This window comes from Bufo bufo, chromosome 1 (genome assembly GCF_905171765.1).
Source record: "Bufo bufo chromosome 1, aBufBuf1.1, whole genome shotgun sequence".
Taxonomy (NCBI): domain Eukaryota; kingdom Metazoa; phylum Chordata; class Amphibia; order Anura; family Bufonidae; genus Bufo; species Bufo bufo.
The window spans coordinates 46,988,414-47,003,132 of record NC_053389.1 but is presented as its reverse complement, the minus strand read 5'-3'; the positions used below and the strand labels follow the sequence as shown (position 1 = coordinate 47,003,132).

Below are 14,719 nucleotides of genomic sequence, written 5' to 3'. Positions count from 1 at the left end.
CACATTCCCCACCTTCTCCTGAGTACGGAGATACCAGATGTGTGACACTTTTTTGCAGCCTAGGTGGGCAAAGGGGCCCATATTCCAAAGAGCACCTTTAGGATTTCACAGGTCATTTACCTACTTACCACACATTAGGGCCCCTGGAAAATGCCAGGGCAGTATAACTACCCCACAAGTGACCCCATTTTGGAAAGAAGACACCCCAAGGTATTCCGTGAGGGGCATGGCAAGTTCCTAGAATTTTAAATTTTTAGTCACAAGTTAGTGGAAAATGATGATTTTTTTTTTTTTTTTTTTTTCATACAAAGTCTCATATTCCACTAACTTGTGACAAAAAATAAAAACTTCCATGAACTCACTATGCCCATCAGCGAATACCTTGGGGTCTCTTCTTTCCAAAATGGGGTCACTTGTGGGGTAGTTATACTGCCCTGGCATTCTAGGGGCCCAAATGTGTGGTAAGGAGTTTGAAATCAAATTCTGTAAAAAATGACCTGTGAAATCCGAAAGGTGCTCTTTGTAATATGGGCCCCTTTGCCCACCTAGGCTGCAAAAAAGTGTCACACATCTGGTATCTCCGTACTCAGGAGAAGGTGGGGAATGTGTTTTGGGGTGTCATTTTATATATACCCATGCTGGGTGAGAGAAATATCTTGGCAAAAGACAACTTTTCCCATTTTTTTATACAAAGTTGGCATTTGACCAAGATATTTATCTCACCCAGCATGGGTATATGTAAAAAGACACCCCAAAACACATTCCTCAACTTCTCCTGAGTACGGAGATACCAGATGTGTGACACTTTTTTGCAGCCTAGGTGGGCAAAGGGGCCCACATTCCAAAGAGCACCTTTCGGATTTCACAGGTCATTTTTTACTGAATTTGATTTCAAACTCCTTACCACACATTTGGGCCCCTAGAATGCCAGGGCAGTATAACTACCCCACAAGTGACCCCATTTTGGAAAGAAGAGACCCCAAGGTATTCGCTGATGGGCATAGTGAGTTCATGGAAGTTTTTATTTTTTGTCACAAGTTAGTGGAATATGAGACTTTGTATGAAAAAAAAAATCAAAAAAAAAAATCATCATTTTCCACTAACTTGTGACAAAAAATAAAAAATTCTAGGAACTCGCCATGCCCCTCACGGAATACCTTGGGGTTTCTTCTTTCCAAAATGGGGTCACTTGTGGGGTAGTTATACTGCCCTGGCATTCTAGGGGCCCAAATGTGTGGTAAGGAGTTTGAAATCAAATTCTGTAAAAAATGACCTGTGAAATCCGAAAGGTGCTCTTTGGAATATGGGCCCCTTTGCCCACCTAGGCTGCAAAAAAGTGTCACACATCTGGTATCTCTGTATTCAGGAGAAGTTGAGGAATGTGTTTTGGGGTGTCTTTTTACATATACCCATGCTGGGTGAGATAAATATCTTGGTCAAATGCCAACTTTGTATAAAAAAATGGCAAAAGTTGTCTTTTGCCAAGATATTTCTCTCACCCAGCATGGGTATATATAAAATGACACCCCAAAACACATTCCCCACCTTCTCCTGAGTACGGAGATACCAGATGTGTGACACTTTTTTGCAGCCTAGGTGGGCAAAGGGGCCCATATTCCAAAGAGCACCTTTCGGATTTCACAGGTCATTTTTTACAGAATTTGATTTCAAACTCCTTACCACACATTTGGGCCCCTAGAATGCCAGGGCAGTATAACTACCCCACAAGTGACCCCATTTTGGAAAGAAGAGACCCCAAGGTATTCGCTGATGGGCATAGTGAGTTCATGGAAGTTTTTATTTTTTGTCACAAGTTAGTGGAATATGAGACTTTGTAAGAAAAAAAAATAAAAAAAAAATCATCATTTTCCGCTAACTTGTGACAAAAAATAAAAAGTTCTATGAACTCACTATGCCCATCAGCGAATACCTTAGGGTGTGTACTTTCCGAAATGGGGTCATTTGTGGGGTGTTTGTACTGTCTGGGCATTGTAGAACCTCAGGAAACATGACAGGTGCTCAGAAAGTCAGAGCTGCTTCAAAAAGCGGAAATTCACATTTTTGTACCATAGTTTGTAAACGCTATAACTTTTACCCAAACCATTTTTTTTTTACCCAAACATTTTTTTTTTATCAAAGACATGTAGAACAATAAATTTAGAGCAAAATTTATATATGGATCTCGTTTTTTTTGCAAAATTTTACAACTGAAAGTGAAAAATGTCATTTTTTTGCAAAAAAATCGTTAAATTTCGATTAATAACAAAAAAAGTAAAAATGTCAGCAGCAATGAAATACCACCAAATGAAAGCTCTATTAGTGAGAAGAAAAGGAGGTAAAATTCATTTGGGTGGTAAGTTGCATGACCGAGCAATAAACGGTGAAAGTAGTGTAGGTCAGAAGTGTAAAAAGTGGCCTGGTCTTTCAGGGTGTTTAAGCACTGGGGGCTGAGGTGGTTAATCACTGTATAATGAAGAGCTCTGTAATTTTCTAATCTACTTCCTTAAGTTCTGCCAGCGAATGGAATAGATATTTAGTTTCATTAAGGAACTGAAAAACAAAGCTCCTTAGAAAGTTGCAGAACTTTTCTCTATCGGAGGATTTACGTAAAGCTGTTAATCCCCGTTTCTAATGAGCTTCTCTCTTTTCCAGATCCTGGAAGACGGAGACGTGGATCCGCAAACAAAAGACCTTTTTGGGACTAAAGTGCTATCCGTGATGAAACCTCCGAGCCCGGAGGAACAGCCTCATGGGCCGGTAAATGCTTTACGTTCTGTCCTATCCCCTCCTTCCTGAAAGTGTTTTCCCTAATGACGCGAAAAACAAAAGTACAACTGTACGGAAATACTGCCGATTTACAGCCAAATGTTAGAGTGCCAGGAAAGTGGATGAGATTTTAAGAAAAACAAAAACAATCTGCAGTGTAAATTCACCTTTCATGTGTGAATCAACAACCACATGCTTGGTTCCGGCCCAGCTGGGATCACCTTGGAAGCAGCCGCCATGTCTGATGCACACATGTATTACAGGGAGGGAATTCGGTTGCAGGCCACGAAATCGCTGCTTCATAGTTGCAGAGAATCGCACCAGTTGACGCCTTATAGCGGTATAAGGTTTAGGTGACAGTGGCAGACATTTCTGCACTATTGCATGCCGGTAGAAATTGTTCTGTGTGTTACAAGTTCAGCTGATCCAGAAACTTTGAATAAAATGCGATTCTCTTTACTTTGTGCTGATTGTTTTTTATTCCCTTTTTTCCTTCCCAGAAACACCTGGTGCCTGTAGGGGTCCTGCAGAGGTTTCCCTTTTCCTCCAGTCTGCAGAGGATGAGTGTCATTGCCAAACTTCCAGGAGGTCACCTGTCTGAGCTGTATATGAAGGGGGCTCCAGAGATGGTCGCCAGTCTGTGCAAGCCAGATACAGGTGAGGTGTATGGGATTTTGGATGGTCTGGACTTAGAATTTTGCACTGGAAGGATGGTAGTTTTAAAAAAAACGGATGTGCGATTGTCACAGCCCTGCCCCCCACCGCTCCGGTCTAGAACCCAGATCTTCCGTTCGCTGGCTCGATGACTGGTCTCAGTAATGACATGATCCTAAGTGGCACGTGACCCCATTCTGTACACCGACTGGAATTAAAAGGTCACTAACTTTTTCACAGAGGTTTGATATTTCATAGAGACATATGAATAGTTTAGTCTCTGATCGCTGAGACTCCCACCGATCCCTAGAACGAGGCGAGAGGAGGGCGCGCTCGCTCCTCGCTGCAAAGAACACACAATAGAGAGGGCACATCTCGTGCAACGAAGAGACTGCGCTGTGCATGCGCTTCTGTCCCCTCGTACTACGGTTCTCAGCGCTCAGACCCCCACCAATCTAAACTTTTTGATACGTTTTGTGAAAAGTTAGTTACTCTTTAAAGGGGTCGTCTCACTTCAGCAAATAGCTTTTATCACGTAGAGAAAGGTAATACCAGGCGCTTACTAATGTATTGTCATTGTCCATATTGCTTCCTTTGCTGGCTGGATACATTTTTCCATCACATTATACACGGCTCCTATCCAGGGGTTACGACCACCCTGCAATCCAGCAGCGGTGGCCATGCTTGAACACTATAGGAAAAAGCACCAGCCTATGCGCGCTCCACGGTCCTGAGAGGGCGGGGCGCTTTTTCCAATAGTGTGCAAACACCGCCACCACTGCTGGATTGCAGGGTGGTCGTAAACCATAGAAATGACCTGTGTATTTATTATGTGATGGGGAAATGAATCAAGCCAGCAATATGGACAATCACAATCCGTTAGAAAGTGCCTTCTCTACATGATAAATGCCACTTGCAGAAGTGAGACAACCCCTAGGAACCAGAAAGTCGCCAAACCGAACTGGGGTACAGGCGAATGACAGTGTAATAAGTGTTTTTATTCCTGCAGTACCGCCCGACTTCACAGCGATGCTTCGGCAGTATACTCAGGAAGGTTACCGGGTTCTCGGGTTTGCCCGTAAACCTCTCCCGTCAGTGCGAACATTTGAAGAGGCGCAGTCCATCTCAAGGTTTGTTGCCCTTTGGTTTAAGTGTAAATTATATTGGTGGTCCGGCTCCTCTCTGCAGGACCCCGGCGAGGTCTGTATACAGTCGTGCCTGGGATCCATGATTAAGGTTCTCTCCCTCTGTATCTCGCAGAGGTTCCGCAGAACAAGGTCTTATTTTTTCTGGCTTCCTGGTGATGAAGAACGTCCTTAAGCCAGAAACTGCACCCGTCATCTACTCTCTAAGGAAAGCCAGTATAAGGACGGTCATGGTGACTGGTGAGCGTCAGTTCTAAGAACCTTTACCCGCCAATGTGTCGGATCTTTTCACTGATAACGAAGCCTGCTTCCTCGCTCTTCAGGGGATAACATGCTGACGGCCGTGAATGTCGCCAAGAGCTGTCACCTGGTGGAGCCGGCAGAGAAGGTTTTCTTTGTGAACGCGTCCCCTCCCACTTACAGCAGCTCAGCCACCCTGAAATTCATTCCGTCAGAGCCAACAAATGGAGCAGAGGCCACAGAGGTGAATTGTTTGAATATCTAAAATCAGAGGGGTAAAGATGTATGCTCACAGGGGAGGTGCACTTAAAGGGGTTCTGCAGTTTGTTTAAACTGATGATCTATCCTCTGGCATCTGATCGGCGGGGGTCCGACACCTGGGACCCTGCTGTTTGAAAAGGCAGCGGCGCTCCAGGAGCGCCGCGGCCTTCTCGCTGTTTACCGCTGGCCCAGTGGCGTCAACTGGCCTGGGCGCGGCTAAGCTCTGTTAACTTGAATGGAGCTTAGCTGCGCCCAGGACAGTTGATACTAGTCGTGACGTCACTGGGCCTGCGGTAAACAGCGAGAAGGCCGCGGCGCTCCCGGAGCGTCGCTGCCTTCTCAAACAGCTGATCGGCGGGGGTCCCGGGTGTCGGACCAACGCCGATCAGATGCTGATGATCTATCCAGAGGATAAACAAACTGCAGAACCCCTTTAATCACACCACGGGGAATGCAAACGGTGCACATTCCCTGGTAACCTCATACCACCTAAAAGTTGTAAAGGGGAAAAACCCAGAGAAATGTGTGTTGTCACCTCACAAGGTTTCTCTTCTCCCTCAACAGGGACTGTACCAGCAGGCCGGAGTGTTCCTGGACCGGGGCCCATACTGTTTTGCGATGAATGGCAAATCTTTTGCGGCACTGTCTGACTACTTCCCTGATCTCAAGCCCAAGGTAAGACTGTGATTTGTGCTGCTATTTGTTTTACTGTATCATAAGAGCAGCATCCTGCACCTGCATTTAAAGGGGGTTCCCTGTCGTGAGAATTTATTTTTGAAAAAAACCCCCAAAATAAATAAAATGGATTAAAAATCAGCATAAGGCCCCGTTTACAGTAATGTTCGAATTCCGACCCAATGATTTTTGTCCGGACGATTCCTGCCATATTTGCTCCATATTTCTATGGAGTCGAGAGAACAGCCAAGCAAAGTGTACATCTTGGGAGTCGTCGTCTTACCACGGCTGGAGCGCCGGAGGTTAGCCATCACAGGCCTATCCTGAGGATGGGCCATTCATATATCAATCGCCACAACTTTGGACACACAACGGTGCAATTCGACGCCAAGTTTAAACAGCCTTTGGACCGTACAAAACAAAATTCCTGGCAAGTTACAAGGGATCACATTCACACAAAACTTAGATTAAAGTCTAGGCCGGAGAAGCCGCATATGACCAAAAATCTTGCAGGTTTTGGATTTTTTTGCAGCTGCTGGGTCGCAGTCACTTTATGCTGTTTGTCGAAGTACGGCCACATTCACGGTCTTTACTTGCGATATCACCGTGCAGAATTGCAGTCTTTATGACATGTTGCCAAAGTCGCCATATAGTCCTAGCCTAAAGGAGAGCTTACCGTAGAGCACCTTTATCCTTCTGCGTCTAGAATTTGTCGCCACATAACGCGTTTTTCATCTCTCAATCTTCAGATTCTTATTCATGCTGCAGTTTTTGCCAGAATGTCGCCAGATCAGAAGACCCAGCTGGTGCGCGACTTCCAAGATCTGAAGTAAGTGAATGACAGTATCTAACAGGTTACTTCTTTGACATGAAAAACATAAAGAATTGTGGACATTGTGATTTTGTAATATATTTTATTAGAGAATTAAAGGGGTTGTGTCACTTCAGCAAACGTAGAGAAAGATAATACACGGCTCTTACTAATGTATTGTGATTGTCCATGTTGCTTCCTTTGCTGGCTGGATTTATTTTTCCATCACATTCTACACTGCTCGTTTCCATGGTTACGGCCACCCTGCAATCCAGTAGTGGCGGTCGTGCTTGCACACTATAGAAAAAAAGCACCGGCCTATGTGCGCTCCCACCGTCCCGGCCACCAGAGAGGCCAGAGCTTTTTCCTATAGTGTGCAAGCACGACCATTGCAGGGCGGCCATAACCCTGGAAACGTGCAGTGTGTAATGTAATGGAAATATGAATCCAGCCAGCAAAAGAAGCAATATGGATAATAACAATACATTAGTAAGTGCCTTGTATTAACTTTCTCTACATGATAAATGCCACTTGCTGAAGTGAGAGAACCCATTTAAGTAAACAGGCTTAGCAAAACTTTGACAGTTGCTAAAGAGAATCCGTATTTAGCATCTACTGAATGGTGACTACAAACATCTGTAAGATGCAGAGGCAGGCTTCTCAGCCTGCCTCTCCTCCCCCTGACCTAGCTCCTGCATTCACAAGGGCATATAGTGCATTTTACTAAAGAACTAGGGATTTTACTTAGGTCCCTGCATATTTGATTCGCTGGCAGCCCCACTTTCCTCTATCTGCTCAGCATGTCCCTCATTAATTAGTAATGCTGGCGAGACGGAGAGTGGCAGGGCTGCAGTCAAGGCTACTTTCCCAGCACTTAGCAACTAACCAGGGACATGCCAACTAACCAGGGACTGTTGTTGGCGACTAGTCAAATAGGCAGGGGTGCTTGGTAAAATCCAACAGTTTTTTAGTGGAATAGATGATATACACTTGTGGAGGCAAGGAGAGGAGAGGCAGGTTGTGAAGCCCTCCTCTGCATCTTGGTGATCTGTCATCAACTTTTAGCAGATGCTGAAGACGGGTTCTCCTCCGCAACACTGAGTTTTGCTAAATCTTGCTAACCTAAATCTGTAATAAAGTATATCACAAAATCACTTAAAGGGCATGCTCCTACATATAAAAAGGAATTGATATAACAGCTACACCTTAACTGGGACGTCATGGCAGTGACAATGTTATGTGGTGACTTCATTGGAGTTGGTGTTTGCAGGTGTTATCTCCCCTTATAAATATCCACTCACCTTCGCAGGGGCGTAGCTATAGGGGAAGCGGCTGATTTGGGGCCCGTCCTGGAGGACGACTGCAAGGTTTTATTGTCAGGGCCTCCTCAACAGTATTATACAATGACACTAGGAAACAGGTAGCGTGGCTTCTGGGCCTGGTCAAGAGAGAGTGATCTGAAGTAGCCACAGGAGTGGGGTTTGCAAAGAAGTTGCTGGAGAAGATGGCATTCAAACATTTGCTGTGGGGCCCAGTCATTTCTAGTTACGCCACTGCACCTTCGGTTTCTTTAGTAGGAGAGGATTTCACGTGTTTCTGGCTTATGATCTGTGTTACATTGGAGGGGGCTGTCATGATTTTCTCCTGTAGGATGATGTGTTCCTGTCCTGACCTTACTTCTGCTCTTTTGCAGTTACTGTGTCGGGATGTGCGGTGACGGAGCCAACGACTGTGGTGCCTTGAAAGCTGCCGACGTGGGAATCTCTCTGTCAGACGCCGAAGCTTCCGTCGCTTCTCCATTTACAAGCAAACTCAACAACATCGAGTGCGTCCCCATCGTCATCCGGTCAGTGGGAATCCTGTCACTACCTAATAAGACACAAATGTCAGGTTTTGTCGAAACGACATTAAAGAGGACCTGTTACCCAAAGTACTATGCAGTCTGCAGGCAGCATGTTATAGAGCGGTAGGGGCTGAGCCGATTGGTACATTGTTTTGTGAGAAAAGATTCTGTAAAACTTGCAATTTTTACATTTATATCTGCAGCCTGAGAACCACTACACACTACAGTCGGTGACTGATATACGCACTTATGCACACGATGGCGTCAGTCACGGATGACCCCTCCTCCCTGTACCGATCGCTGTTCACAGGCCTGCGGATATAAATGTAAAAATTACACGTTTTTTTTATTTATTTCAGTACATTTTTATTGGTTTTCATTTCATTTTAAGGTTACAATTTATAGTCCATTACATCACATGTAAAATAAAACAGGTTTCCATTAAATAAAAACAATAAAGGATTTAAATATAAATATATTAACTGTAAAGTATAATCAATGTATAGGTGATCAGCGGGGATCCGACACCTGGCACCCCTCCCGATCAGCTGGTTGAACAGAAGGCGCGCGCCGTGCAAGCGCTGCCTTCCTTCATTGTTTACCTGCTCGCCATCGCAACAGCAGCGGTGAGCAGGTGTAATTACAAGTATGGCGTCCCATTTACTTCTAGGTGACGCCTCCTTCCTATTTAAGTGCGTGCAGACTACAGAACTGAATGGAACGGCTTGTAATTACACCTGCTGTTGCGATGGCGATCAGGTAAACAATGAAGGGAAGGCAGCGCTCGCACGGCGCACAGCCTTCTCTTCAACCAACTGATCGTCGAGGGTTCCGGGTGTCGGACCCCCGCCGATCTGATATTGGTGACTAGGGATGAGCGAATCTGAGTTCGGTAAAAAGGTGTTTTACAGTAGAAATAAATTTGTTGAAGTTATTACCCGAAGTCTCGCGAGACTTTGAGTAGTAAAAACTTCGGCTCTTCGGAGCCAATACATTGTAATACTGTACGGAGCGGAGCTCCCTCTCCATACAGTATTCTAACAAAGTTTTATGCCAATCGTTTTTGGATGTTTCATCTGAAGTCGATTCGCTCATCATCCCTATTGGTGACCTATCCTGAGGATAGGCAATCACTATGGATAACTACGACATCCCCTTTAAGTAAGTTCTAATTTTTTTATTCATATAATATAATTAGTTTATTTGAATTATGAAAAGAAAAATTCAATTTAACTAATTTGACGAACTGAAGTTTTACGGAATCTTTTCCCACAAAAATGGATATTCCGGTAATCTGCCCGGCTCCTCCTGCTCTATAACATGCTTCTGGCAGATTGCATTGTATTTTTTGGTGACGTTTTTTTTTTTTTAAATGCCACTCTACTGAAATGTCTGCTCGAGTCAGGCTAACACTCATTTCACTACCTCTTCTCCATTATGATCAGGGACAGAGGTTCAGTCTTATGCTCAGTCTTCCTCCCCATGCTTTATACTGCAGTTCTGCTTATTTGAGTCCTGTGGATAAGCTCGGGGGGACATTGGTTTATGGACGGGGCGATTTTGATCACAAGAACAGTATCTCATCGGTGAGAGTCTGACCCCCACTGATCAGCTGTTTAAGAAGGCACCGATGCTCGCAGTAGTGCCATGGCCTTCTTTTAACTTAGTGTAGGCCAGGGATGCTCAACCAGCGGCCCTCCAGCTGTTGTAAAACTATAACTCCCATCATGCACTGCTGGAGGCTGATAGCAGTAGGCTGTCCTGTCATGCTGGGAGTTGTAGTTTTGCAACAGCTGGAGTGCCGAAGGTTAGCCATCATGTGTCGTCACATTCAGTAGCCACGTGGCCTAGGCACAGCTCCGTCACATTGAAGTGAATGAGGGCTGAGCTGCAGTACCAAGCACAGCCACTATACAATGGATGGCGCTGTGCTTGGTAAGCAGGGAGAAGGCTGCGGCACTACTGCGAGTGCCGGTCCCTTCTTAAACAGCTGATCAGACACTGATGACCTATCCAGAGAATGGGTCATAAGTTTAAAAAAATCTTGGAAAACCCTTTTAAACTAGAAGTAATGAGCCGTGTGTTGATTGGAGAGCTGCTGTATTTAGACGGAGGGGAGGGGCCTGACTATGTGGGAGGGGCATTAATATGAGGGAGGAGCTTTCCGTTTCTAATAACCATTCAGTCTTAATTTTTTGCTTTTTCTTTCTTTTCCATTAAACGTTGATGCCTCTTGTCCTACAGGGAGGGACGCTGCTCACTGGAGACCTCGTTTGAGATGTTCAAATACATGGCCATGTACAGCCTGAACCAATTCATCAGCGTGCTCATCCTGTATACTGTAAGTGATTAGCGGAATATGGCGGTGGTATTACCAGAGGCAAATATATGGTCATGTGCCGCTGATGCCTGTGACCCCGTCTGTTCTCACCAGTTGGGAGGAATTGGGTTGGGGGTTGCAGCTGGTCCATGTCGGGGCTGTGTGTTTTTTAATGGATATGTTCTCACTTTTACAGTTGAACACCAACCTGGGTGACTTACAGTTCCTCCTGTTTGATCTAGTGATAACCACCACCGTGGCCGTGTTAATGGGCAGGACCGGGCCTGCCAGCCAGCTGGGGATAAAACGCCCCCTGGGCACCCTGATCAGTATCCCAGTTTTAGGAAGCATGATCATTCAGACCAGCATGATTCTTGTTGTCCAGCTGGTGTCGTATTTCCTCGTAAGATCACAGCCCTGGTAAGTGTGTAGAACTGGGATCCGCAAGCTCCGTCACTTCAGCTGTCCACAAACTATAACTCCCAGTATCCTCCTTTCACTTCTGTAGGGGTTACAAGAAGAGCCGAGTAAGTGTGCATGCTGGGAGTTGTATTTTCACAGCAACTGGAGTGGCGAAAGTTGCTGATACCTAATGTAAAATAACCCTTCTACCATCATCCAGTCTCATCATGGAGTCTGTGACTACTTAAAGGCTATGTACATTTTTAGTTTTTATTGCATTGTACTCATTGTACTAAAAATATATTTTTTTGAATTGGTCTTTATTAAAAATATGGAGCCCTTTTTTCTGTACAGAGCTGAGATGCTCTAGTAGCACCCTTTGGATTTTCTGCCTTTTTCGTCAGACCAGGAGCTGACGGGCTCCTTATCTCTGCTCTCTGACCTTATAAGCACTCATTATAGCTCAGTTCTTATCTTACTGATAAGAATGTGGTTTAAATAAGTGTTTATGACCTCTCTGTAGTTTAGAGAATAAGGGTTATTAGATGACGGCACGAAAGTGAAAGTACCAGTCTCACAGCTAGAAAAACAGTTAACTCTTTGTGACAGAACGGCTCAATATTTTTAATAAAGGCTAATTGAAAAAATGATTTTTAGACAAAAATTTGTATAAAAATTGCCTCCGAAGGTGTACATAGCCTTGAAAGGAAACTAAACCCAAAATCCAAACACAAAAAAACAAAAACCATCAAAATGTAACATAATCTCCTTAGGTGTCTTTGTTACTTGCTCTTGTATCGTCCGATATCACAATTGCAGACCATGAAAAATACGATAGAAAAGCAGCTCATTGTTCTCTCAGGCTTCAGCCATGTACTCTACCCTTTCTTATGCTCCTCTTTTATGTGAAGCAAGATGTATCGGAGGAGGGGGCCGGGTGTGGTCTGGATAAATTTTGTCTACAGCGTAGGTGGCCATTTTGTTGGCTACAATAAAAAAAAAAAAATAATTGCTTGGTTGCTAACTTCTAAAATACACACCAGTCGAAGGGGATAACACCCCTGTCATATTCAGGCTCCTCTTCTCCATCTAGTGATAGCTTTTTAGATTGCATGTTGCATTCACTTGACCGCTCAATTCCAGACGTTGCCTTTCTTCATGTAAGTAAATTTTTTACCCCCCCCCTCTCCCTCCTCCTCCTAAAGGTTTGTCCCTATTAATGGCACCAGCACCATACCACACAAACTGCCAAATTATGAGAACACGGCTCTCTTCTGTGTGTCCGGATTCCAGTACTTGATTCTTGCTGTCATCGTTTCTAAGGGATATCCTTTCCGGAAGCCGCTCTACACAAATAGTGAGTAGTTTCATGTCGCATATGTTATCGTGACACACTATATTATAAACCCTTCTGATGGTCGTCTATTTGTTCCCACAATCCTGTCGGCCATTCTGTGCTTGCGGTAGCCTTTTCCGGCGGGGGAACAGCCTGCCGGATCCGTGCCGCCGGAGGTCCGCTCCGGCCCCATTCACTATAATGGGGGGCGGGCCAGAGGTCCGGCGGCAGCGCAGCAAACCAGCTGAGAGGCGGCCGGACAAAAACTACAAAATGCTTTGGTTTTTGTCCGGCAGTCTCTTGGCTCGTTTGCCGTGCTGCGGCCTGACCTCCGGCTCGCCCCCATTATAGTGAATGGGGCTGGAGGGGACTAGCGGCAGCACAGATCCGACAGGTTGTCTGTTCCCCCGCCGGAACAAGCTACCGCTAGTGTGAAAGGCAGGTTAGCTCTCTAACCTTTGCTGTTTTCCCTTCAGTTCTGTACCTCGTCGCTCTCCTCCTGCTGTTCGCCATCATGCTGTGGGTCACACTTTCTCCCCTGAAGTTCATGCTGTCAATCCTGGATCTCAAACCAATCGACGACTTTAACTTTAAGTTTGTGTTAATTGGAATCGTGGCTGTGAACTTCATTGCTGCCTTCATTGTGGAAGTGAGTGATACTGGGGGGGGCAAGGTTGGGGGATGGGGACATCAACGAGACATAAGGTATTCATTCCGCTGTAGAAGACGGTTGTGTGTCTGTACATACACAAGGATGGGACTCCGGCTATAGGTATATTGAACAGTGCTGACAATGTTCTCACTTACTTTCAGAGTGCCCTGGACCATGGATACTTAAACTGCATAAGAAGACTACGAAAAAAGAAGGAACCCAAAAAGATTTACAAGAAGCTGGAGCTGCAGCTTCAGGGACAGCACTCCTGGCCCCCTGTGAACCAGACTCTGTGCCCCAGCCACTCCAAGCCCTCCAGGTAGCAGGACATCAGCGGAGGCTGTTCTATGTGACTGGGCTGATTGCTGCATACTTCATGAAGCCCCTCCAACCCTGGAGACCGATGATGGTCCTGGAACATAACATTTGTTACCTGACGATGACCCCTCAGTATGGGTGAAGCCTGACGGTGCTGCAATATTCGGGGGAGCTCCGTGCCAGGATCCCCGAACTGCAGCCGGGCAACCTGAGGAAATAAAGGTGACTGGTCCATATTCAGATCCCTGGTCCTGGAGTATAAAGTAAGCAACCACAGGGAATGCCTCACTCAAAATGCACTAGTAATCTACTGGATTCAGACCGTCAGCAGGACACGCTGCGGAGCTCCACAGGAAACGTCTGCAAGGACATAAACGGCAACGCCACTTTGCAGGATAGTTTAGGAACCACCAACTTCAGCCGCTCGGGTTACTGGGGGGCCGTGGCCTAGAACCCTGCTGTAACCTGCAGTCAGATCCTCAAGGAACAGTGTGTCCTAGTCGCCCCAGCAGGAGGGATTTGGATAATGATTTTACATTAGGAAATTGCATTTTAAGGAATTCCCTATGTCATTTTGCAAAGTTCCAGGGTGGGTCTGTGTTCCCCCCACCTGCAGACTGGTCCTCTTCTCACGAATGGAATGATCCTGGATATGTACATCACTGTTAGTCTGTGGATATAGTTTCCTCTTTGTCCGATCTGCTGATGATCTCCCAGGACTGTGAGGCTGCACATCGCACCATTCAGCAGCCAGTCCATGGTTGTAACTGCCCAGGATGCAGACTGTAGCGTGCACCCCTGTACAATGCCTCTTTTTAATTTATTTCTGTTGTTCTGTATTTCTACACTGTCAGCTGTGTATTGTTATTTTTCTATATGTTGGGGTTGCATTTGCCAAAAAAAACACCTTAGTCATTCTGTTCACTCATCTGACTTTTGCATTTATTTTATTTTTCATGTTTTATTATGTTGTTTTTTTTATGTCCTGTCCTTCCTGTACTGTAGCACTAGGTGGTGCTATGTGTGAGCGGCTATATCTTGTAGTTCCTGTACTGTAGCACTAGGTGGTGCTATGTGTGAACGGCTATATCTTGTAGTTCCTGTACTGTAGCACTAGGTGGTGCTTTGCGTGAACGGCCATATCTTGTAGTTCCTGTACTGTAGCACTAGGTGGTGCTCTGTGTGAGCGGCTATATCTTGTAGTTCCTGTACTGTAGCACTAGGTGGTGCTATGTGTGAACGGCCATATCTTGTAGTTCCTGTACTGTAGCACTAGGTGGTGCTCTGTGTGAGCGG

The 14,719-nt window shown here is 45.4% G+C and overlaps 1 protein-coding gene across 3 annotated transcripts in view; it reads left to right on the top strand.

Annotated features, from left to right (window-relative positions):
- The window catches only part of ATP13A2 (ATPase cation transporting 13A2), a 101,336-nt gene extending 87,007 nt beyond the window's left edge, over positions 1-14,329 (top strand). For all 3 annotated transcript variants that reach the window (XM_040422912.1, XM_040422931.1, XM_040422922.1), the window contains exons 17-29: positions 2,653-2,757; positions 3,267-3,423; positions 4,430-4,550; positions 4,681-4,805; positions 4,889-5,049; positions 5,631-5,741; positions 6,491-6,570; positions 8,246-8,398; positions 10,640-10,736; positions 10,912-11,135; positions 12,323-12,474; positions 12,930-13,102; positions 13,267-14,329. In XM_040422912.1, the coding sequence (XP_040278846.1) occupies positions 2,653-2,757; positions 3,267-3,423; positions 4,430-4,550; positions 4,681-4,805; positions 4,889-5,049; positions 5,631-5,741; positions 6,491-6,570; positions 8,246-8,398; positions 10,640-10,736; positions 10,912-11,135; positions 12,323-12,474; positions 12,930-13,102; positions 13,267-13,428 (1,821 nt within the window). In that variant the 3' untranslated portion in view covers positions 13,429-14,329. The remainder of the gene's footprint in view (positions 1-2,652; positions 2,758-3,266; positions 3,424-4,429; positions 4,551-4,680; positions 4,806-4,888; positions 5,050-5,630; positions 5,742-6,490; positions 6,571-8,245; positions 8,399-10,639; positions 10,737-10,911; positions 11,136-12,322; positions 12,475-12,929; positions 13,103-13,266) is intronic.
- The last annotated feature ends 390 nt before the right edge of the window (positions 14,330-14,719 follow it).